The sequence below is a fragment of the Strix aluco genome, chromosome 1 (assembly GCF_031877795.1).
Source record: "Strix aluco isolate bStrAlu1 chromosome 1, bStrAlu1.hap1, whole genome shotgun sequence".
NCBI lineage: Eukaryota > Metazoa > Chordata > Aves > Strigiformes > Strigidae > Strix > Strix aluco.
In genome coordinates, this window is record NC_133931.1 from 169,007,738 (window position 1) to 169,033,839 (window position 26,102).

Consider the following 26,102-nt stretch of genomic DNA (forward strand, 5'->3'; position numbering starts at 1 on the left):
ATGTACGTGCTGGTTATGTGCATATATAGTAAAGTATGGTGCTGTCTCTGCTGGGTACAAACGTTTATTAACCCAGTTGGTATTTGTTAGGGTTAATAGCTTTATCAGAAACTACTTAGCAAAAGAAAAGATTTAAACAGATACTTGCTTCCCTAGCTGAGTAAAAAGGAAAACAGTGAGGTTTGGGGGTCATCCTTTAGGTTTCTTTCTCAGTAAGCAATTTAAATTCTTTGCATCTTTGCCTGTGTGGTGTTGCCCCTCTGCCAGGGGGGGCTAGTCACCTGTGACACATAGTGCCTTGATTATTTTTTGGCCTTGATCTATGCTATGTAAAAAAAGAAAGTATTTGCTCCTGGACAGGTAACCTAGTGAGTTCTTTCAGAAGAAAGTGGGGGGTTTTTTTGGTGGTTTTTTTTTGTTTGTTTTTCCCTAACCCTGATGCTCCTCAGTGCTGATGAAAGCGGAAGAACTATAATGATCACCCACCAGAATAAACAAGACCTCCAGGATACAGAATGGGGAAATATCGAGTGGGGATTTCTGGTCTGTTTAGGGAACTTATCTGCAGTGTTTAGAAGTGTATCAGGTGCCTTGTAGTACAAAAAACGTAGTTTTGAATTTTCCGTACTAACATAGTTCATGAAATGGTAACAAATGAGTAGGAAGGATGGAAATGGGCAAACAGATTATAAAACTTTGAGCTTTGGTCAATTCAGGTGTGCATTATTGTATCCAATTATAGTACCTCTAATTGTAAGTGTTTTATATTTTAATATTGCAGAAGTGGGAGTAACAGAGAAACATGCAGACTTGTTAACACTTTAGCATGTGGTTTAAGGATTTTTAAAAGCATGCTTTGTTCTAGAAGTTACAAATTCTAAGACATCCCAGCACCAGAATTTCTCAGTGTTAAAACCGTTATATACTATTGTTTTAAAATACAAGTTCCTTAAGTTGTGTCCTTCCAGACGTGTATTGCTTGAACATTGCTATCGTAACTCACTATTTCAAATAACTTCAGATTCTTGAAGCAGGTATAATGAGGCCTTTTGGGTATGCTCAGTAATTAAAACTCGTTGAACTGCCCTGTGAGAAGACTGCCTGTTCCTGTGTGCAGTACTGAGGCAGAGATGTTGGAGTGCTGACACAGGTTACCTCTGGGCCAGACTCTGCATCTGCGTCTCCTGGCTTTTCTAACTCCCTCTTCCCCTCCCCAGTACTTCCCCGGCTGCCCAACCAGTTGTTTGTCTGCTTGAGCAGACCTTGTTTCCCTCCTACAAGGCAAGGGGGGAATGCAGTGTCTTGTTCGTGGTTTGGAGATTTGTTTTTCCCTTTTTTGGGATAGTTGGAGAACAGTTATGAGCATTATCTAAATCTTTGGCAAGATGAAAACAAGACCCTAACTGAAGAAATTGGAGAGCTTGCTTGCCTTCAGTGGTTAATGTTTTTCAGCTTTCCTACCTTGTACAAGGAGGCGAAGGACTGTGAAGCTCTGCAGTTTAAAACAGTGTCAATTGACTACAGGCCAGTTTTAGGGTTTGATCCTGTTATGTCTTCGTTTGTCTAATCTGTTTTTCCCTGAAGTGATAAGATACCTATTTCTTCCATGAGATTTATTCAATGTTTATAACTGTTTAAAAAAAATACAGTAAAGCTTAATGTGCTTGCTTTTGTTGAGGCTATAGAATAAATGAGCCTGGGTGAGCTATTACAAGGTCTTAATGGGGGTGTTAAGTGTTGTTGTAGTGCAGTGCCTCCAGTGTAATGTGAAGGTTTTGGGGAAGGGGGACTGCTGTGTGAGAGGCAGCGGGAGTTCTACGTCCCTGGCTCCAAGTATGACTGCAAATAGCTTTGTTTTCCTGAGGGAGAAAAGTAGCTTTCATGGATCAGGCTTTTCAGCCCCCGCTTGTTAATTTATTTATGTTAAAAGGCACGAATGTGTTCAGACAGCACGGTCTCTGCTACTGAGATTGCCTTTCCCCAGTCAGAAGAGGTTTAATCATATGTCCCGTCAGGCTCTAGCTGTTCCATCTCTGCTCAAGGTTTTTCTGTCACTTTTTTCCTTAAGCCCAGGAGCCAGATAGACAAGGCTAATGATCAGATGGGCCCCCATCATGGACCTGGGTGAACCATGTGGGTACAGAGAGATGGAGAAGAGGAGGGAGATGTAATGAGCAGTTGTATGGTCACCTCAAATTTGCCCTGAATAAAGCTCTAATAATAGTTAACTTTTAAAATATCCTTGGAAAGGCATAGCTTAAGAAGAAGGGCTTTTACTCTTTCTAGCACCTGGCTGGACATCATAATTTGGCAAATTCTGGGGTAATCCTCTTATGACATTGTAGGCTTTACATAACGCTGAAGGATCGCTTTGGGTTTGTGCTGCACTGTTTGCAGCTTGCTTTCCTTATCGGCTCCAAGGAGTTTTGAGGATACTGTAGAGCTTCCAATTAAAGTCACGGAGGCTGTAGCAGCAGGTTTTTTATTAGAGTGCTCATGTGAAGTAAAGGATACACATTCCAAAGTGCGAAGGAAGAGATGTTCAGGTGGGAGCGAGTTCCAACTGAAAGGAAAATACTGTGCTTTAATAGCTTGCAGCAGGCAGCAGTGCTCCTGTGAGGCGTTTTGGTTCAAGTGAAGACCAACATTGTTTCTGAAATGTTTGATTGTGTTATCGTTGAGGAATTGTGCATATAAAGCTAGGTCTGCCGCATAACTGCTGGTGGCCTTGTCCACAGTAAATGAGTATCTTGCATTCTTGCACTCTGTTCACAAACTTGGTGATGAGTCTTAACTTTGTATACGGTTTTTTAATAGGGTAACAAATCCTGAGCATGATGTGACAACGTTCTTTTAATTTGCTATGGGCAGTGGCTTTGGGGCTTTTTTCAAGCACATGTGTCACCACGAGATGGCTCTGCTGGTGCTGCATGATGCTGCTGGACAGACACTGCTGCACAGCAGAGCAGGCCATCCTCCCTGGAATGAAAATAAATCACAGAGCCTCAAACCCAAGGCCAAACCACGACTTTCCCTTTCTTTTTACCTTCCTTTCTGCACTAGGAGTAAGCCCCTTTCTTGTGGAAGGCAGCAGGCTTTGCTTTTGCAGAAGAAGGTTTAAACACTTTGTCACATGTGAAACTGAACATGGAGAATGTTCCATATACCCCAAAGTTTCAGAGGGATTAAAAAAAGTCAGCAAACGATGTTAAGATACTTGCATTTTTACTCATATGATACATTAAACACCACCTCCCTCTCCAAGTCTGTCCATCCCCATTCCTGCCCCAAAGCTGTTAACACTTCTGGTTAGTATAAATACTGATATTGTCTTTTTGTACAAAAACAAGTATCAGGCGTGATCTGAGTGCACTCTCAGATCTGTCAGACACTTGCAAAATATACATTAAAAGTAGTTCAGAGACACCCAGGTGATACCAAAAGTGCGCTGCTAAGCTTTGTGTGTTTTCATTCTCTGCCCCAGATCGCAGCTGCTTTCCCAGCATCCCAGGGCCCAGCTGCAGAAAGGGCAGGGTCATTTCAGCGTAGGGCCTTGTACCGGTAGTCTGCCGGCAACATATTTCAGTCTGAAGGGGTGGTTTTGTGCTTTTTGTTTAAAGTGCAGATTGTATCGTAAAGCTGCCTGGATCTTGGGTGTAGCTGCTTAACTATATAATATACCTCTATTTTCCTAAGGAGGAAGGAGTGCCTTAAGTATTGTCTTGATAAGGCAAAGTGTTCTTGAAACTTTTTCCATACTTTATGAACTAAAGTGGTGAAATTAACCTAGTTATTCACAAAACAAAACTAAGGTTTTTCTAGCTTGGTTGCTTTACACTGATTTAGCATCACTCGGGTAATACTTGTGCTCAATCACTGAACTTCCCTTGGGGTTCTCTAACATCGAGCCATCTTGGATTCAATCCCATCGCAGGCAGGCGGTGATCACACAAGGTGATTAAACCTTCAAGCCTCAGCTTCCTATTTCAGAGAGGTGTGAGGGTGGGGTGGGGGAGAGGGATCTTAGTGGAAATCGGTGTGGCTGGTCTCCTTCTCCTGCTCTTGGATGCCAGACCCGCTGCGCAGCTGTGCTTCTGTTAGTGCTATCTGACAGTACGTGTGTGCTTCTGAAAGCTCTGGCATCCCTGAAACACAAAACCAAGCGAGCCTTGGCTTCTATTTAAATTCAAATTCTCTTTAATTCTCACGGTTAGAGAAAGAAGCTTGAGAATCTAAACCAAGTGTTTATGCCATATTGGAATGCCAAAGGGCAAGCAAAACTCTAAGCCTTTTTTTTTTTTTTTTTGGTGACTCCGGGAGATGATGAGCTTGATTGCTGTTCAGAAGCCATTTTGAGCCAGAATATTTAAAGGTATAAATTGAAATAGCTTAAGCTATTTGTTGAAGAGTTACCAGCTAGTTTTGACTATACGGCTCCGTGTTTATCAGCATTTTTCTTCCCACTCATGTTTTTTTTGTCTAAGCTCTCTGGCAAAGTTGCGTTCAACCAATTCTGTGTACACAAATGTGTGATAGGATAAAACATGCAAAATTACTCTCGTCCACAACGCGTCCACCCCACGCTCGCCGGCCGAGAGCTCTTTTTTCTCTTTGCCCTCTGGTATCCCATGCCTGCTACAGAGCAGGCTGCAGGCCCGATGGTGGAAGCGTGCTCAGTTGTGGTTATGCTTCCATGTGCACTATGCTAAGTCACTGCTGGAGATTAGGGGTTTTATATTGGCACTGTCCATTTGCTTGAGATTATCGGTTTAGCGAATGCTGCCTTAAATTTGTTTATATAAAAACAATCCTTTGATCCACCAGCCAGATGCAAATACTGTCTTGTGATTCTGATGAGGATTATGTAGTTACAACATCTTGACATGTTTTTGTTTTTATGCAATTTAGAATATGAGGGGAGGAGACCTGGCCCCGAGAAGATTGCTGGATAATTTCATACTGCACTCTAGCTAACTAAAATAAGTCCCATTTGCTCCAAAGGAGCTGACCTTCAGAGACGTAAAAATACTAATGCTGGGTGGAGCTGTTTGTTTGAGTTGACCTGATTTTCTGGAAGCTTGTCTTCCAAAAAAGCTAAAACTGTAAAGGAAACAATTTTACCTGCTTTTTATCCTTTCCCAGAAGGAAAGACATGGCATTTCTGATTCTTCTGCGCATTTGGGAACCCACTGCTGAGCCCCAAATCTTTAGATTTCACCTGATTAAGTGTTTGATTTGAAGAGACCCTGACTTGACTGAGCACATGATGCGTGTGTGACTGTCCTGCTTATCCCTGCTGTTTGCAGAGCTTTTTGAGAAAGGTAAAAGCTTTGGTTATGTCGGCTCTGCTTGCAGGTTTCTCTGCCGTTCTGGTAATTGAGCTTTTTAGATCACTTCCCACCTCGTGGCTTTGATGGTGGAGAGACAGCCTTCTGCAGCTAGCAGGGGGCACGCAGGGAGCAGCTACCGTGGTTGCTGCTCAGCATGTCAAGAGGGAGATGGCTTTAACCTATTCTTTTGCCCTCATTCCTGTGCCATTGAAGCAAATGTAGGATTTTCAATATGTATGTCTTGCCATTTTTTTTATTTCAGTGAGTGAATATAGTATAGAAAGGAGTCAATATAGGGGACTGAATAAGACGAAGCTTCCCTGAAAGAATATATTTGTGCTTTGTAGCCCAGAAACTGCACAGACTCGAGAGCCCTATCAGCTCTATGGAAGGTTAAGCCAGAAACACAGCTGGCTTTGAGCTGTCCTCATTTTCACCTACCATAGCGTTTGGTAGGCTTGACTAATATTTTGGTAGGGTTTTTTGTTTCATTTTAAGTTCACAGAGCCCTTGGCAGGGGAGGGTGGGATGTCCTGGCTTTTCTTTTAGATAGAAGACAGTTGGCTTGGATCACTTGCTGCCTAGGAGATCAGTCTCGACATGAAACTTTTCTATGGATGAAGTGTTTATTTTCTGAATAGCTGAAATGCACTGAATTGCCAGAAGTACCACTGAGTGGACTACATGCAGTGCAAAGCTGACCTCAAGTGCACACAAACTGCTCATTCCAAGTGCTACCAGACCAGTCTTACACATGAACATTATTTGCAACCCAAAGCTGGTGCTCCAAGTATGTACACAGACTTGCAGACTAAATTTGCACTGTTTAGCCATATTTATGATCAAGTCTTGTTTTTAATGACTAAATAACAGCAATAACATCGAGACCAGAATATGAAACGTTTCAACAGCTGTACTGTCTGTGTGAGGTGTAATGATCAGGTTCGGATGAAACTGAAAGCAGTATGTGATCATTTTGTCCAATTTAAAACAGAATTTGCATTCAAGTCTTCCATTACAGTTTAAATACGGAAGAAACGGGAGTGAGTTTGTAGGTTGTGGTAGTGGGGGTGGTTGTTTATTTTCCCCACCATCAAAATATTTTTTTTTTTTACATGTTTAGCATGAGTTGAAGACTAGAGTTGACTTGCAAAGTCTACGGTGGCATTGTCAGCTACCTTCATTAAACCAGTTTGATGACACCCGTTTGAGCAGGACTTAAGAAAACTCGTAGCTCTTGCACTTGGGCTAAGCAATAGCTTCCTGGCTGTTAACTGGAAGGTTCAACAGGACCTGTGTAGCTCCACTGCATAATTCCTCGGGGATCTTTCTGTAAGACCCTCCTATTCCACGAGATACCCAGCGTACCTGTTGGCAACTGTGAAGCAGTGTTGTATAAACCATCCTGTGACCCTGATTTCTCCTTGCTTGAACTGGTCAGTAAATTCAGTGACTGGCAGTAGTTCTCCCAGTTACTAGTTAAGACAGTTCTACTGTTACAGTAAATACCAGACCTTGTAAAGACTGACAGCAGGAGGAGCTGGTGTGTTTAACTGCTAAGAAACAGGTCCAGGGATTCCTGTAGTATTTTCAGCTACTTGAAGAGGATGTAGGTGTATGTTTTTCTATAAGCTGTCTGGCAAGTTCATGTTGAATTTTTGTAAAACACCAGGATGAGCCACTGAAGGAACTGGAAAGACTTTTGCTTTACTGAGGGTTGGATTAAGCCCTAAAGTGCCGTGTCTAAAGTACGCTGGTAACTTAGCTTTGTTTTAAAACTGCTTGAGCTCAGGGAAGGGACAGCAGGAACTCCAGGTAACTGAATGTGTGTCTCAGAGTGATTTTATTTTATGTACTTATAGGATTTTCTTAAGCCATTGCCCTGAGTGTTTTTTCACAATAAGCAGAACTAATGGCCTGAGGAGCTGAACTGCTGTTAGAACTTGCACTGCTTGTTACGTTTAACTAATACCACTCAGTGTCATTGCTGCAATGACTTCTGTTTCACAACTGGAAAATGGGATAAATCCTTAGAAATCAAGCAGAGTTTATTTAAGAAGATATTAGAAAACATTTTAAGACTTGGAGCAAGGATGGTATCTTCAGTTTAGGTAAATGGCCTTGTAATATTCACCTGTCACGGTGCTGGTTGCCTACAGAAATACTGTGCTGCTGGCAACCTGCGCCAGTATTAATACGAGCACAATCTGCCTACTTTTGTAAGGACCATAGTCTGATCTCAAAGCCAGTAATTTAAAATAAATAGCATTCCTCCAGTAGTTTGCCTAAGTGATTATAGTTATTGACCCTCAGCAGCCCAGTGTAGAGATTATGGGGTGAATATAGAATTTCACTAGCATATCTTGATGATTGGGAAGACCTGAGTAGTAGAATAAATAGTGTGGTGTTGTTTGTGGTGTTTTTTTTTTTTTTTAAATTAATTAAATTTCTTAATTATTCCCAAAGATGGTTTCCAAGCACCATTTTCAAAAACATCACACACTTGGAGATAGCTACCTGTTAGCAGAGTGGCTTTCCTGAGGCAGCCCACTGAGCAGATGGCAAAACCAAGTTTAGAGCTCAGTTCTTTGATTCCAAATTGCCTCAGCTATTGCTAGGTCTTGTATTGCTGCCATGTTTTCCAAGTTCAGTGTGTACATCCTGGTGCCTCTTTAAAATTTTATCTGACAATGTCAGAACAAGATAGACTAAATCTCTTAGTGGTAAGTATCTTATATATTTTTCAGAATTGCTGGTCTTCCACCCTGAACTACCCTTTTCTGAATCTCTCCCCAATATCTGCTTTAGCAGTGTGCTGTCAAAGCTGGAATTGAGGTCTTCTGATCCTTTTTTTCTAATAGTATTGGGATAGCTTTGTCTGCAAGAAACTTGTCACAACTGAAGTGGACCAAGATTTAAAAATTCTAGGGAATTAATTTGTGCCTGTTGGCTGTTGTTCTGGCACTGGACTCCACTGACAAGAGTGTGCGTCAGGCTTCTTTACAGCCGCCCTCCGGGTGCTTGTACACGTCCCCGCCGAGTCATCTCCAGGGTGAGCAGTCCCAGCTCGCTCAGCCTTTCCTCATATGAGAGACGCTCCAGTCCCTTAATGGTCATAGTGGCCCTTCACTGGCCTCTCTTCAGTAGCTCCAACTCTCTTGTATTGGGGAGCCCACCACTCCAGATGTGTCTCAACAGTGCTGAAGAGAGGGAAATAATCACCCCCTTCAACCTGCTGGGAGTGTTCTGCCTAATGCAGCCCAGGATGCTGTCGATCTTTGCTGCAAGGGCACGTTTCTGGTTCATGTTCAACTTGGTGGCCGCCAGGACCCCAAGGGCTTTTCCTGCAGGACCTGCCTTCCAACAAGTTGGCCCCCAGCACATACTGGTGCCTGGGCTTATTCCTCCCTTGGTGCAGGACTTTTGCATTTCCCCTTGTTGAACTTCGTGAGATTCTTCTCTGTTCATCTCTTCAGCCTGTCCAGGTCCCTCTGGATGGCACCACAAGCCTCTGGCATATCAGCCACTCCTTCCAGTTTTGTATGGCATCCAAACTTGCTGGGGGTGTGCTCTGCTCCATTGTTCAGGTAATTAATGTTAAAATTGGCCCCAGTGTCAGCTGTTGGGGGACACTGCTAGGGGCTGGCCTCTGGGTGGACTTTGTGCCACTGATCACCACCCTCTGAGCCTGGCTGTTCAGCCGCCTCACTGTGCCGTTATCTGACCCATGCTTTGTTGTTTGTCTGTGAGGATGTTTTGGGAGATGGTGTTAAAAGCCTTATTAAAGTCAAGGTCAACAGCATCAACTGCTCTGGCCTCACATCCACCAGACTTGTTGAAGTTTATCAGCTTGGCTAAGGATTATTTGCTTGAAGAAAATCCAGAGTCTGGTGTTGGTCCTCAGGAAAGCTTGGTTTGAAGTGATGGTATGAATAGATAAAGAAGCTTCTAGTTGTTATGCCTTGAGTCTCCTTTGTGGGACTGGATTTTCTGTGATTGAAAAGCTCTTTTGGGTTTTAAGTTGCACTGACTTGGTGCCATATGAGTGCCTTAACATTTCCAAAATAATGTTGGGGGAAAAAACCCCCTGTGTATGTGTGTTTGATAACATTGCAATGTTGTCCTTACAGTGTTGTTTTCAAATTCTGGGTTAAGATTAACTTTCTCCAGTGTTAACATTTCCTTTGATTTCTTGCAGATACTTCAGCTTCTGGGCCAACAGTTGTAGAAAATGGTGACCATGGAATAGAAGATCACCGCACAGGTATGTGCTTAATGTCTGAAGGAAACCCATCGCCTTCTTTGTTTGTTATTAGAGCAGTAAAACTTCATTGTGACCAAATGCATCTTCTTTTTGAGTCTTATTTCTTCACAGGGGGTTCATTTTGGTTTTAATGATCTTTTCAAAGAATTTGAAGCAAAACAGAACTTCATTCTCTTCTGGGTTTGAAATTGCTTATTTGCATAAAGTCTCATTCTGAAGACCTTGTATGCTTTATCCATGGTCAGTGTTGGGAAGGCAACATCTAGGGTGCTGGTACCTCAGTGGCTTTCCAGTAACTCCGTAATATTCATAGCTGAACTCTACCCTAACCTGTGAGAATGGCTTCTCCTCTTCCCCGTGGGACTAACAGTGATGTTTCTTCTCCAAGTGCACCATCCTTTGGTGCAGTTTTTTCATTCACTAATTCTTAGCTGCTACTGAAATTACACTGCTTTTTTTATTCTGCAGCTTCTCCTTTCACCCCAAACTACCCTTCTGTAAATATCTCCTAATATTTGCTTTAGCAATATCAAAGGTGAAATTGAGGTCTTCTGACCCTTTTTTCATACAGCATTAGGATACCTCTGTCTACAAGAAACTTGCCGTGACTTCAGTGGACCAATATTTCAAACCTGTGAGGAATCTGGAAAATAATTGATCTTTCTAATCCACCTAACATATGTTGAAATTAGTCTTATTTTAGCAGTTATGTTTAAAGATAAGCACCAGTTCCCTTTTATGAGACTCTCTTCCTACGAATTGGGCTTCCTACCAAATTCCAGCTGAACTGTTGAGGATGAGCAGTACCAATGCTGCAACTGTGGGCGTGAGCCAGTGGATTTTGTTTCCTTCCGTGGTGAGGAGGGCGTGGACTTTGACAGGCCATACTGTGGCTGCTCTGATTTCTTGAGGGTAAAATATTGAAAAGTCAATTGCCATCCTGGCATTGGCAAGAGCTATTTATTTGGTCTCCCTTTCCATGATCTCCAGCTCAGCTTCAGCAGTACAGATCATTGCTAGGATTGTTTAGATATTCCTAGCATTAGCATCCCTGCTAGTCTGTAGGTGCAGCCCCAATTAAAAAAAAAATAATCCAGGAGATAATGATGAATGTATGGGAGTGGGAGACAGGGATGAATTAAACCCCTTTTTTTACTATAATTCTGCTTGGAGTGTGAGCAAGTTTCATGTTCTTATTGAGGATGGAAGTATAAAATTTGATCTTTCTGCTTAATTTGCCATTGTAAATCTGATCAAAAAGAAGCTGTGCTTCTTTTACAACTTAATCGTATAAAACTGAAATTAAGAAAACTTCTGAACCTTTCTAAGGGTACTTCCTCTCTTTAATACATATAACTAGGAGATAGAAATAAAATCAGATTTATGATACCCCAGGTATGACTAATTAAATACATTGGGATTTTTTTATTGAACTTCTGAATTGTGTTTAAAATATTTCTTGTTATCTGCTTAATACTAGCTTTCTGGAGGTTTAACTCTTCACACAGTAAATGCTAACAACTTTGATCAAAGATACTTTTATGTGTCTGAAGCTTTTTAATTTATTAATATGTTCCATCTTTGTAGGGTACAGTTAGACTTTTTTTTCTTGTTAAAGGCTGTCCAAAAGTGACATCAAAGTGGTAGAAACAGCATGGCAAAGGATGAAGAGTCATAGGCATCGAGTTAATTAGGTTTTCCAGAATAACAGAAGATTTATACAACACAACTACTTCATGAACTCTCCCCCTGCCCCCTTCTCTATGGAATACTTGAAATATCTGTGCTTATACATTTGAGAGTAAGGGAGAGATGCTAATTTTTGATCAGATAATGGAGGGTTTTTCCAGAGTTGAAGAGCAGTTGATCCTCTGCGGAAATACAGGCAAGTTTTTTCCAGACCAGGTGACGGACTTCACTTGGTTCTACATTTAATAGGTGGTGCTGCCTAAAGCCTTTTGCCCCTGGCCCTAAGCCGCCTTCAGTTTTTGGCTGGCTTGTTTGTTTTCAGCTGGATCTATTCCCTAATCTGTCTCTTTTTAAAGCTGAAATGATGCATCTGGATGTGCAGTGTGGGCCCAGTGCAGAGGTGGGAAACAGAGTGGCTGAGAGGACTAAGGAAGATAATGCTCAAGGAAACCAGCTCTTTGCTACAAAAAGCAGTGTTAAGAGCTACAGAGAGAGCTTTTAAAAGCAGAGCTGTGTTTGAGTTGGATTCTGAAACAGACTTCGGGGAAAGTATTGGGGAAAGATGTAGTGAAGCTATTTGAAAATACCAATGCCTGCTTATCTCTCTGATCTGGGAATCACAGGAAACGTTGCTACATGATTTTTTCCACCTATCAAATAAAATGTTTTATTGCACGCAACATTATCTACAGACATCTGGTGTATGTGCCTGCAGAGGTTAGAATTAGTCAGGACTGAAATCTTAGTGCTGGTTTGGCAGCCTGTACTGCTTCCTGACCAGATGCCCAGCTCCAGAATACCGTTAATGTAGGAGATGGCGTAAATCCAAAACTAATGTAACTCGGGGGCAAAACTTTCTATTAACTGTTGAATTATTTTTGTTATAACAGCGATGTATTTAAACCATTGATACAGGGATGTCTATAGTTCAGTATTCCAGAATGTAAAGGAAAAACGTGAATGGTTGACTTTACGTTGGCTGTTTACTTGAGGGTCCAAACCCGTGGCTGTGCGGCTGGGAGCCCTCTGCACCCATTTGTTTTCCCCGAAAGGGAGAAACTGGCAGTTTCTCTGAAGGGTTCAATTCTCGGCAGTGCTGAGCCCTGTGTGATGATTTGCTTACTTGGTCTGTGGGGTTTTGTTTTTTTGAGAATTTGAGAGCTACAGACCAAGACCTCTGGCTTGGGTACTCAGCGCACAGACTGAAACTCTCTATTAAATTTGTTCTTCCTTATAAGGATAAATAGAATGTCGGTTGGTGCAGTGTTTGGAGGGAAGCTGAGCACATCTGGTGCAACTCAAGTGAATCAGCAAGGGTGTGGGGATATTGTTAATAGCTTATAATCACTGGTGGCATGCAGGTATTGAGTTAGAGAACTAACTGCTCACTTTCACCATGCAAAGGTTAGGGGGTGCTCGGTAAAACTCTTAACAGCAGGTTTTAAAACAAAAAAATTTACACGTAATTTTCACAGTGCAACGTTTGCAACTCCTTATTGCAGGATATTTGCCTAGAGTTCAAAGGAATGGTATATTTAAAAAAAGACAAATTTCTGGAAAGAAATCCATCAAGAATGATCATGTGTTTTAATCTGGATACCTCTTGTTCCAAGATCCTGTTCATCATCTTGCTGGAAGATGAGAAGTAACCTAGGGAAGTATCGCTATTCAGTGTTCATACTTTCCCTAGCAGGACTTTCTCTCCAACCAGCCTGCTCCTTGTTCTGTCATCTGAGATTGGGTCACAGAAATACTCTGTCACAGTTTTCAGTGCAAATTGTGCTTTTAAGCAGCATCCTGAGCTGCTGCTCTCTTGATAGCAATTTGTCACTAATCTTGATTTATCACAGCTAATTTTTGCATGTGGCACGATGTCATGCCATGGCATGACTAGCAATGTATTTTCAGACACTTCTAAAAGCAAAATTCCGTGTGTCCCTAATCTGGCTTTTGGCAAATCTCCTGGCTGCACTAAATGAAGTATTGCTTGTTGTGCAGTGTGCTACCTGAATGTTCATGTTTACTAATAACTTGCGCTTTTTTGCCCCTTTCCCCATCCCGTTTCCCTCTCCTACTTCTTTTCCTCTCTTCTATTTTCTCCTCCTAGAAGCCTAGACTGTCTCCTAACACTGGGGCTGCCACTGATACAAGACCAGTGTACTTTTCTACCTGCCATTACACTTCTAAAATCTTCAGCATTTTACAGAGCTCTTGCTTTACATCCTTGGACTTTACGTGTAGAAGAAACCAAAGGGTAGCTGTGCTGTCGGCCGATCAGCCCTTCTCCTCCTCCCTCTCTGCTCTGCAGTGCTTGTTGAAACCTTCCTTTCTTTGTGTAAGCACAAACGTGCATGATTAGTTTCTAACTGCACTATTTCAGCACTCCTCCTGTTTTTAAATCACAACTACAGCTCCATTTTTAGTTCAACCACTTTGAAATTTAATATATATTCTTTTTCATGGATGCTTAATAAAAGAAGGCTTGATATTAAATTTAAAGTTGTGCTTTCATAGCGGATGGGTCCACCATGACTGCAGCTCCTTTCCCTTCTCCCCGTACTCACCACAGCCTTTTAGAATAACGTTGAGTTTTACCTGCCTTTATCCTTGCTGCTTTGAAACCTTCTCATATGAGGTTTTTATTTTTAATTATGTTGTCTTCTTCAAAACAGGTGTTTTCACATCATAGCACTTATTGTACAGACCTGAGAAACAGATTAGGAAAAGCCATGTTTACTGAGGTACAAGCAGTTTGTCTTTGGTTTTTGAGGGCTGGATTATGGAGTTCAAGCACTTGCCTTCAACTGGGAGTATAAATGAAAATACTGACCCCAAATTCCTGCCTCAGTAAGCTGCTTTGCATTCATACTGCTTCCTGCAAGCCTTGGAAGTAAGAAAGAAAATTGCCTTTCTTTAACTTCATACCTCTAGCTTCATTTTGGTAATGACAGCCTTGGATGAAATTTTACCTGCCATGAAAAATAATCTGTCCCCTCTAAAACCAAGAGAAACAAAATATCTAGGACTGAATTGTTAAATCTGTACTGAAATAATTGGGATGGTTTCCAGAAACACCAAAAGGAATGGGCCTGTTTTAACCTTAAACAGAGTTACAAGAGGTCAGTAAGTCTGTTGCAATTCCTGCTGTCTCCCTAAAGCTGCAAAGCTTTCCAAACACAAAAGTATTAGTTACTGCCATTCAACAGAAAAAAAAAATTGCAGAAGAAGGAAATAATTTAGAGAGACTATGTAGTATTTTACATGAGGCAAGCTCAGCCCGGGTTTTTGTAGACTAGTGAATGTTTTGTTTGAGGGTAATTGTGTTGTGTAGCTTTGGTACTTTGCCTACAACGCCTGATAAAAGTACAGGATTTATTTGAACTCAAATCCAGCCTAAGGTAGGACGTGATTCTCCAAATTGCCAAAAGCTAGCATACTTTCATGTGCCTAAAAATGGTATTTTCTTGTTGTGAAGAGAGTAGCTTGCACCTGAATATTTCTAGTATCCTGCTAGTACCTATGACTACCTTACGATATTGGTCTACTAATGATTTACTGGAAGAGTGGTGCACCTTGAATGAATACTGCTGTTAATGCCACCAGAAAGTTTTTTTTGAACATCTCCCTCAAATAGTGACCCATGCAGTCTTGATTTATTTCATTTTTAGTCCAAGACCTCACATGCTCCCCACCCAGGGTGAAGTGACCCAAGTTGCTGCAATGAATTGTGTCTAATCAGCCTGTTTAGTGATGTGCATCAGGACTCGAGGCTTTTGTTCTCTAATTTGGTGGCAATTTATTGCTTTACCCACCATTCAAAGCTTTATTAGTAGCCGACATCCTTGTGGTGCCAATTTCTGAACAAGTAACACCGTTGGCTTCTCCTCCGAGGTAGATAGCTGTCACTTCTGAGAAAACCCCGTTGCCTACAGGCACTCGGCTGCCAAAGCTGGGCTCTTCCCTTGCCGGTCCGATGTGCTGACCTGGCAGAGCCGCCACGCAGTTGCTTGAGACCAGCAGCCTTGGAGACCAGATCCGAACTGAGGTACAAAAACAAGCATTTCCCTGTGGACTAGAGCAATAATGGTAACTGGGATGCAGGATACGCTGGCCAGTATGGCTGTGACAGATTGCCCTCTGTTTCTGGTTTTACTGCTAATTATGCCACGGGGTACCATGTAGCCACCAGCCTCCACCTTTGGCAAGTCTCCAAAGCCCCACCAGCGCCCTTCTGGGGGTGGCGGGAGGCCCTGCTCACCCGGGTCTCCGTTCCTTCTTCCGTACCGCACACATCAGCTCTGCTGCTCACGCACACCGAAGGGTGAGATGGGAGCAGTGGCGCGTGATGTGAGCAGAGGTGTTTGGTCCTTCTTGTTCTCACAAAGTGCTTTCCTCTTGGGGGTTTTTTTTGGTGTCTCTTGCCATAAAAGGAGATTGTTGTGTTCTTGGCTTTATTTTTAAAGACCTCGTTGTAGCTTTTTTTTAATGCGGTTGATGATGGAAAAGTGCAGCATCACAGCTAGTTTGGAGGCATTTTAACTTGGTTCTGCAAGTCATTCTTTCTCACCTTTTGCCTTAAGCGGGCTTAACTATTTGTGCCCTAAGAAATAGAGAATCAATAATAAATCACAGAGAGAAATTTTCAGATTGAATAATAGAAGGTTTCAGATGAACCAAATATCAGACTTTCTCCCCCTCCCACAGATGCTTTATTTTACTGAAATGCAATAACGCTTTAAAATTGTTATTTAAATATTTTAAATATTATTTAAAGCTAGGGGGGAGTTTCTAGCACTTGCAGCAGTTGGCTAGGTCAACTGGCTTTGTGAGGTGGGCAACGAAGCTGCGGGGCGATCTGCCTGGCGCGGGAGCCCCCCGCTCAGTGAAGTGGGGCTGGGTGCCTGTCAGCCACCCGGGCACAGCAGGGCCTCGAGCAGACCAAAGCAAAGATCGCTAATGCAGATGGGGGCACCCCCAGGGGTGCAGTCACTGTCTCAGCTGCTAACACAAATAATTCATTCCATTACCACTTCCCCCCCGCCATATTTTTATCCCTGTTTATTTTAAATGTCATTAGTTTTACAAATTTGAATGTGAACAGTAGATCGAGGAAGAGCGCTGGTTCTTTCTGTGTGGTTGTGGTGGTTCTTCCTTGCAGGACTCTTACCAAAAGCTCTGCAATGTCACACGTTTCGCTTTTTCTGGGGCAGAAGTGTAATGTGCCTGTCCTGGGAGGCTGTGTGTTTTGGCAAGGGGGAGGTAGGGGAAGTTGGAGGGTCAACGCAGAATGTTGTATCTTTTGTCACTCCCGTAAAATGTACGTGTATCGTGCTGGAAATTCAGTGCAGTAAATGAATATGCAGGGAGTGTTTCGTTTTTCAGTTTTTATTTTCAGAAAGCCAGGTAGCCACCAAATGTGTTTCTCTGTTTAAATTTCATGTTACCCATACTTTTCTCCAGTCTTTGGAGATGGTATGAAGCCTTTGCAGAACATACTATAACTTCCTTGTGCTTACAAGCTTGTCTGTTACCACTTCTGACTTTTCCTGATGATTCCAATGCTTTGTATGATCTGAAGCTGTGTATCACTGTTGAATAAATCGTCCTAATAAACATCTCAAACTAACCTCTCAATAGTTGTACTGTGGTGAGAATCTTCTTGGATTGTGCTGCTTGTTCATAGTTAATATCTACGGGTAGCTGCATGTGCTTGATTAACGGCTCTGCTGTTGTTTCTAAAAGGTAAATGGCTTAAACTGGAATAGTTTGCTGTCTGGACAGATGTTTGAAAACATGTCCATCAAATAACTGGTTTAGTTAATACAGTGAATACATGAAAAAGGAAATTCTTTCCATGAGCCACACAATTTTGCTGTTGGTGGAGGGCGGGGGGGGGCAGAAATAGAAGGAAAATTTCTTCCCACTGTGCTCAAGGACTGCAAAGTGAACCGGGGATGGATGAGATGGATACTCATTTCCATGTTGGACTTCCAAGGTAATTAAAATCTTCACGAATGAACTAGCTAGTAAGTAATTTCTGGTGTTTGTGGCAGTGTATCTTTTACAGCTTAAGATGCCTGATTTTTGTGAGGATTCACAGAAAAATGACACGTCTGTGGGAATGACAATCTACACTTAAGAGTATTTCTGAGTGTATATGGTGTATACAGTGACACAGTTAACTGCCACCCTGGCTGAGGGTCAGTCTTTGCTCTTTGTTATCTAATCCCCTTTTGCTGTTGAATAAGTTGCTAGTGTACAAAGTTTAAAAAAAAAAAAAAAAAAACCAACCCAAAAAGCGAAACAAAAAAAGACAAAAAAACCCCTACAACAACAAAAAAAAACCCAACCCCCAGAAAAAAAATCTAAAAAAGTAATTCCTTGTGTTTAGCATTTTGTAAATAGGACACTTAGAGGTGTGCTTTTCTAATTAAAGCTATTATTCCTCTTTTGCCTGCCTGCATATTTCCTATTTGGTGCCAGTTTTTATTTATAAAGGCTTTTATACTTTCTGGACTCCAGGGAAAGCTTTTTAGGCTTTCCAGAATGGGTCTGCATCCAACCATATTCACTAAAGGAGAGTTAATATTTTCTGTTGCTTCAGTCTAAAAAAAGCAGCAAACTGAATAATTCAGAAGCTTGTTTAGTTCTTCAGATGGGCATGACTAAGAGGTTTTTTGTGTGTGTCTGTCTGATCTTTTGGGGGTGATTATTTTTAGGCCTGAGATGGATGGGGGAAGGGGAAGGTGGGCATCTCGACGAAGCTGATCTGACAGCCAGGGTGGGGCAGAGGCTGAGGGGGGTTCCAGCTCTGTGCTCCGTGGCTCCGGTGAGGATCTGGGGTGGGAGGCAGAGATGCTGCCAGGGGATGTGCAGCTTCCCCCTCGCTCCCGGAGGGTGAGTGCGGAGGATGAAGGTTTGTGCTCTGCGGGGTGCCCCTTGTGTGGGCTCGGAAGGAACGGGGACTCTTCCAACCAAAGAGCCCTTGGTGGCTTTCTACAGCTGGCAGAGGAGTTGAGTAGCAGTTAGTGTCATCTCAACTCATGAGCTACTCCTGAGCAGTTTGCAAAGCTTAAAGAAACTTTCCAGATATTGAAGCACTTACAAACACTGGGAACGCAGGAGACATCGGGGTAAATTTTTGTTCACAGAAATGTGCTTAGAAAACCCAACTGCTCTGAAGAGCCCTTTCTGTGCCCTGGGTTAGACCCAGGTCCGCAAGTCTGGCGCGGCTGAGTGTTTGGTGGAGTGCCATGCAGGGGAACGACGTCGCTGTGTGCTCGGATCGCAGTGAAAGATCACTCGTGAGATCACCAGGGCACAGATCTGTCACTCCAACGCACGCTTCATTAATGCAGCTCTTCTGCGTTGTCTGGCTGCCTACTGGTTTAATAACGTACCTGACGGATACTTGAGTTCTTATGAACTGAAAAGGTGTATTGTGAGCTGATTGACAAGGGTTCTTTAAGTATACATAATGTCTTGCAGCAGCTTGGCATTAAAGTATTACAGGTCTGCTAAAAGTATGGCATTCAAGAGCTTTCAGTCCTCAAATCTCTCTTGCTCTTCCACATGTCAGCGAGTTGAATAGTCACATTTTGTGTGGAGGTGATGGAGGTGTATATTGAGCATGTCCCAAAAGACAGTCATTTGTGCTACCAATTTCCTAAATACTTCTTTCTGTTAAGACTCTGGATATTTTTGTGAATATTCAGTTCAGAATGCTGGTTTCATCTGCACCTTGCAATGACTGTCTTGAGTCTTTGATACCACGAGAATCACTTATTTGAAGAACTGTGACTTTGGAAGATTAATTAGGGAAAACTTATTTGTCAGTGTGGAGGAGGAGATAGCTGGTCCTAACACAAACTTTTTTTTTCAGATGAAATTTTAGTGGAAAGAAGCTTAAGTGTTGTAGTGTACCTCTGAGGCTTTTGGTGTTTTGCTGATCTTTTCATAAAACTAGATAGGACCACTAATGACTGCTGCCTTGACTTCTGCAACACAGGGTAGTCCTCAGTGAGTAAGTCCCATGCCAGACCGATAAATTTTGCCATAAATATCTGATTTTGACTTCTTTCATCATCTGATGGTTTTAAATAATGTCTTTTCTTGGGGTAAGCTCTGTGGTGTTCCTACCAGAAATGTTCTTTTTATTTAAAACAAACAAACAAAACACCCCCCCCAAACAAACAACCCTCCCCCAGACACCTCCTTATTTCTATTTTAAATTCAGTGAACTTCAAAACATTTAAACTTTGAGAAATTCCAGTACAGGTAGCTGTAGACTGATCAACTCACCTCTCCTTTCTTTAAAGGGTATCTGAATGTTCTTGACAACGAGCCTCTGTAAGTCAGTCTGTTCATGATACCTTTGTTAGGCATTGGCAGGCAGATTATTTTGATTCCAGGATAATTCCTGAATCCCCGGGCCCAGAAGTGCATCATGATATGCAGCCCTGTGCATATGTACCTGTAACAAAAACTAGGCCGCTTCCGTTCTAGCCAGTCCTCCAAGATCAGAGGGGCTGGGGGCGGCTGGATTTATCTCTTAATGGGGAGGGGAGGGCTGGCCTGGACAACCCACCCTGATTCTCGATGTTTGAGATACCCTTGGGCTAAATTAACATGAAATAACGCCAAATGCTTGATTGAAAAATTTATTAACAGCAGAAGCTATATTTTAACAGAAGCCAATGAAACCTTTTAAAGCTAATTAAAGCCAGTTAAAGCTCTATAAACGGTTTTCAATGGTGGAGAGTAAACCCTGTTATTTTAAAAAAGGGCTGAATGGCTCGTAACATATAAGAAAGGGAGAAAGACAGAAAAGTAGAGGTAGAGAAGGGATCACCACCCGGGGTTCCAGCGATGCCTCTGGTCCAGTTCCTGTCTTGTCAGCGATGGTGGAGGTGCACACTGAGATATGGCTGGCTGCTCCTTAAATATGCTGGCTCGCTTGTGTGGGAGGTGAGGGAAAGGGGGAGCTTTCTGGGGCTCATTTACATGCGAGGTGAGGGAAAGGGGGGGCTTTCCAGGGCTCATTTACATGTAAGGTGTGGGAGGGTGGTGTTTGGGTGCTAGTCCCCTCCTCTGGTCTGGCTTAGTGTACTAATTAGTCATGCCCCTTGAGGATTTATATAGCTCCCAGATACCTGTTCAGCTGATGTGACTCCTGATCTTCTGCGCAGGCACCACTGGAGGGGGCCACGAAGCCCCTTCCCCACATAAATTCTGCGAGTTGTTTTGCTTTGTTTTTTTTTCCAGCAGCACGAACCCTCGTGCCCTCCGGCGTGCCCGGGCCGGGCGAGAGCTGCCTGCCTGCTGCCCGCATCGCCCTCGCCTGCGGCTCACCACACTGTGCAGCCACAGTGTTTGAGGCATTAACTCAGTCTCTGACAGAGACTCTCACCTGTGTTACACTAAATGCACATGTAGAAACTTACTGAAAGCCCTCGGAACAGCAGCTTTTGTATTCGGTTTCCTTATGAAGTCCGAGGAAGGCGTAACAGTGCAAGTCACCTGCAGAAGTCGCTGCCGTTCCAATGTCCTACTTAACCTGGGGGTACTGAGTCCCCATCTGTGAAGGGACGCAAGCACTGCACCTTGTGTCCCGGGGTTGTGTTTTTGTTCAGAGGAGCAAAACCAAATTCAGGTGAAATGTGCCTTTTGTGAAAGCCATTACTTTGTGCTGTTTGGGCTTAGTTAAAGCACGGTCCCTGTGCCAGCAGGTGAAGCAAGGAACGAACGGCAGTTGACGTCTTCAGAGGGCTCTCTAACTTGTGGAGACCAATTCTAGAAGCTTTTTTGGGTTTGTGTGAAATAAATTACAAATTCTTCTGAACTGAGACTAAGGCCTGTGCTAATGTCTGTGCCTCTGCTTCATCCAGTGATCTGGTAATACCTCAGATGGTCTTTTGTCGGATGTTTCTCCCTTTTCCCAGTGCCTTGCTTGGGCAGCTATAGATTTCTCACCTTTCACTTGCTTGTTTTGTCTGTATCTATTAAACAGAAATAACTTTTCAAGGTCAAACTACTTAAAAATTAGTCACTATGAGTCTGAACACACTTGGAAATTTCAGTTCGAACCCCAAAACAAGTTTTATGTAGTGTCTTAAATCTAGTGAGCGTGGCGACTGGCTGTCAGCAAACCGAGTGCCTTCTGCCCTCAGGATGTGCTCGGAGGCAGGCACGTGTCCTGCGCCGGAGGCTGCTGGAGCAGCCGGGCGCTTTCCTAGAAACAGCCGCGCAACAAGGGAGTGTTTTATGACTGCAAACAACCTCTTTTATGGATGCTGTGAATAGCACGCTTTCTCTGAAACTTCCTGGATCTAATTTAAATGTAATTGATAGCCTTGGCGCTGTGACGCTGGTTGTCTTTTCGGTAATTGTAATGAACTTTTAGGAAGAGAAATAAAATAATATAATAGCAAGTTATTCTTTGCTACAGATTTCATATCTTGACATCACTTCTACCCTGACCGTGGAGCAGAAGCACAATTTTTCTTTTGTATATTCTTGTCACTGCTTTTTTTGGTTTTTTTATGAATCCCTGCATCAGTCTTTATTTCTTTGCACAGCAGTCCTCTAATTAGTGTTTCATTAAACCAAACTTTACAACTTTCCCGAATGCAACAGTAAGGGAATAAATGGATACTGCTGGCAGTGGATATTTTGGGCTGGGAAGTCATATCTGATCAATGATGAAATACAACTTTTGAGCAAGAAGCAGCTGGGTGGTGGTAACTTCATCATAGATAAAGTATCCACATTATGTGAGACTTCTGCTGTGTCTAATGTGTGTTGGTTTATAGGAGCCTTATGTTAAGGGGGTTTATGTTGGTGGAGACTGTCCTACCCACTGCACTTTGTGACTTTGCTGTCGTGAACACACTTTGTGTGACTCCGAGCAGGTTTCCTGTTACCCCGCTCCTCGCGCTGGAGAGGGTCCCTCTAGCAGCACATGAAGCCATTCAGCAAGTGTCAAAAAACAGCATCAGGAAGGGGTTTGTTGGTTTGGTTTTTTTTTTTTTTTTGCCTGCATGATAGTATTGCATCTCCTGTGGGCTACTAGATTCAGCAAATTGCCATGTTGTTATTACTGGGGAATGATTTTACTAAATGTTTAAAGCACATTCAGCATTGTACTCCAGGTTTTTCTTACTGTAGTGCCCATTTTGGGCACTATTCAAGCACGTTGCAGTGTGGAATAGTTAAGATACTGTGCATTTGCAGTGTTACCTGGCTATTACATTTCAAAATATGCTAGTTGCCTGTTTTTAGGAACTCTATTTAGGCCTAAATTCTTTAGTCTCCTAAAATAAGACCGAAAGATCCAGCCAGTTCATGTTGTTGATGTCTTACAGAGAGCAGACTGGGACTCGGGGGAGCGACAGGCTGTGTTTGGGAAGCCACCTGGGTTGGCCAGAAGGGCTTTGCTTTTGACAGTCACAGCTTTTTCTGCTGGTTCAGAAAATATTTTTTTTAATAATTCTAGTGACTCGATCTAGTCAAGGTGAATAAGTAGTTAATTTGTAACTGAGAAGCCGGGTGAAGGCTGAAAATAGCAAAAAACCCTTTTATTTTTCCTTTTTTGATGATAGTATTGTTAACATGAGGTCTGAAAGGACAGTATTTTGGCTCTGATGTCTTGCAGGACATAATGGTTAGAAGAAAAACAGTTAATATAGAAAAGTTTTCCTCCTCAATCATGTTTAGATTACAAAAACCAAACTGTTTTCATAACTCTGATATTTTTCCCCCTGTGCTTTATCAGCCATATTTTAAACAAGTAACTTTCTGTAATTATTCAAAATGTCCTTCTTGTGTGCAGTTTTGCACCATAATGTAGCTTGATGGGCAGAAGACCCACAACAAAACAACAAACCCCCCACCAATAACTGAACAAAAAAACCCCTCCAAACACCCCCCCCCCCCAATGTGCTATGAAAACTGTAACACTTAAATGGCGTAATTATAAAATCAGGTGTGTGTACGATTCGTAATACTTCCCTGCTGAGGAATGATTTTTAGTGTAGGTGCTATATCTAGCGGCAAGGTTTGAGTTGGCTCTGGATGGGTATTCATAAATACTTTAGGGAAAGGGAGTATAAATAAGATAAATCTTCGGCTGGCTGACTGGAAATGCTGATTAGATCCTCAAGTTCAGTCTACACTGACATAAATCAGTCTGCTTTTTTACATATGTTAAATGACATGCTCAAGAAGCTTTTCTTCCTGGGCCGTAGTCTTGTTTGCTGCTTGTATCAAATCAGCTTAAGTAGTTGTGTAACGAGCTCTGTTATTTGCAAGAAAGTAGAGCATGGCAGGCCCACTGGAACTGCTTTATGAAATGCTCTGCTTCCCCGGGGACAAAGGGGAGTCTGCCCCGGTGCAGCTCCCTGCGAGGCTGAAGACACAAGTACGTAACTGAGAGCATTGCTGTTTCTGGGCCGCCGTGGTGTCGCGGCGGGGCGAAACGAGGCTCTGAGATGAGGAGGGGAAGAGGTGGGAATGAGTAAGGATGTAGGTCTTCCAGAAAGCCAGCACTCTTTTGTACCGAGTATCACTCTGGGTTCCTAAAGACTGCTTGCTGACGCATGAAGGACAGTAAGTGTTGGAACTGGTACAGCTACTGGAATGTATTGGAGGCTCCAGTGATGGCTACGGGTAAAAGGAGGGACCTTTTTTTTGTTTAAAAAGTGCTGTTGCCATGGCCATGTCTCTCTTAAATGGTATTTTCCTAGCAACCTGCTACTTTTTCCTTTCACTTTTTGCTTCTAAACTTTGATTCAAAGGTGGAATGTATCCTGACTTGACTTATGAATAGAAAATGGAAAAAAAGCTTATAATGAAGTAGTACATATGTCGAGAAGTCTATTAAAAGCTTTGTGGTGAGGCTTAGTGAGATTTAAAAAATGGCAATACAAAACCTTTAGTTTTTATAGTGTGTTTAAGAGTCATTCTAGCAAGCATCTTGACACCTGGATGAATTAACATGTTTTTTACAAAGCTTGAATTTCCTGAGCAGCAGCTGTTACTTAAAATATTCAAGCCATGAGCTTTTGACCTTACATCTTGAATTTAATATCTTATTAGTGCACTGAAACCAACTGATTTGTGGAGGTATGCTTTAGAAGTGTTGATGAATTATGCAGAATAATATCTAATATACAACATGAACCCTTTTTCTCTCTGTCCATCCCTCAAGTTCATCAGCCTTTACACAAAAATCAACTTGATTGCCATTTCTCAGAACCTTGTTTCTGTGTAGTAGAATATTTTTGTACACATAATCCTGTAAATGGCTGGGCATTGAGGCAACCTTTTTAAAATAGAGTGGTATTTTTAAAAGTTCTTGGGGCAAGCAGAAGAGAGACTGAGGTTTATTGCTGCAAACAAGTAGGACCACTTACCCTTACTGCTTTATCATCCAAAGATGGATTATGCTTTTATTCCATACTTATGTTACCCATTTTTCCTTTAATTAGCCTGTCTTTCTGGATCTTAACTGCAGGTTAAAAAGATACTTATTTTTTCCCCTTTTTACTGCCTCAGGCAACACCCTGTTTCTTTTTTTATTCTGCTAGCTTGTACTACAGTTTTTTGCAGTGACCCTTTAGATTACTGGCATTTATATGCTGTGTATGCTTGAGAAACGTCAAAGGAAAATAAATAATAGTACTGTAAAACACACATCAAAATTAAGCTTAGTCTAAACACTTTATTATCACTTTTTGCTGCATCTGGTTAATTATTTAGCTTAATAAGAAGAATTTATCTTTCATATTAGATCAGTTAGTTAAATATTTGCCTTTGAGTTAGTAATGTGGCCAAGCCCCAGGGTTAAGCTACTGAACTAACAGCAAAAAGCAAATAGGAGCTCAACTCTAGAGCGATTTAGTCATCGCACATTTGCAGGCATAGACAGGAGGGTGGCTGGCGGCTGCTGGCTGCGATACCTGCCGGGAGCTCCGGCGAAACCCCCGCGCAGCACAGTCTGAGGGGAAGGTGGGTTTCTGTGAAACACGTTGTACTGCTCCGAGCTGCTGTCTCCTCTTCACAGTGCACAGGCTGTCCCGGTTAAAACTCTGCCTTTTTTCACCTCTTCTTCCTGTTCTAAACTGGGGGGTTCTGTTTGTAAAAACAACTGATTTAATAGGCGTTTATCCTGCTTACAAAAAATTCAGAAAGAATTGCGTGCCGGGATGTCGGAGTGGCTTTGAGAGGTCGCATGACATGGGCTAAATATGAACCTGGGGGTTAGGAAACTTCCCTAATCCTGGCTCTTGTAGCTCACTCAGAGGCCTTAGCTCTTTTAATCTTCTTCCATTTCAGTCCCATCACTGAAAATAGGGTAAGGCTGATTATATTGTGCATTTTATCTTTTATAGCTATGCTGCATCTGTTATTATCACAGCGTTTTCATTTTAGTGGTGTTGACTAGTACCAGAGGTAATCTTGGATTAATCTGACCTTTTCTGGAAAAAGAAAATCTTGTACTTAGGAAATTTGTCTGGATACGGTGAGGCTGAGCAAGAGGAGATCTGTGGTATTTCGTAGTGAGAGCAAATTACACCTTGGAGCAAGTGTACCTTTTAAATGGCTAAGCAAATGGAAATTCAGCTTAGACTCTTAGCTGAATAAAACTACTCTCTATACAAATGGTTTTTAACAAATTCAGCTCACTTAGTCTTGCATGAGTAATTCACTGAAAATAAAGAAATCATGCTCATCAGTAATCCCCCTTTTTGCTGCTATTTTGGTACAATGTGTGCAGCTAATTGCCAGCTCCGACCCATAAAATACCAAGTATTCAGTAA

At 42.3% G+C, this 26,102-nt stretch overlaps 1 protein-coding gene across 13 annotated transcripts in view; it reads left to right on the top strand.

Annotated features, from left to right (window-relative positions):
• MAP4 (microtubule associated protein 4) overlaps window positions 1–26,102 on the top strand; it is a 165,265-nt gene that overhangs the window by 53,973 nt on the left and 85,190 nt on the right. For 12 of the 13 annotated variants that reach the window (XM_074844479.1, XM_074844549.1, XM_074844575.1 and 9 more), the window contains exon 4: window positions 9,529–9,594. In XM_074844479.1, coding sequence (XP_074700580.1) covers window positions 9,529–9,594 — 66 coding nt within the window. Of the gene's footprint in view, window positions 1–9,528; window positions 9,595–23,604; window positions 23,702–26,102 lie in introns of those variants that run through there. The other variant, XM_074844603.1, reaches the window with a different exon arrangement.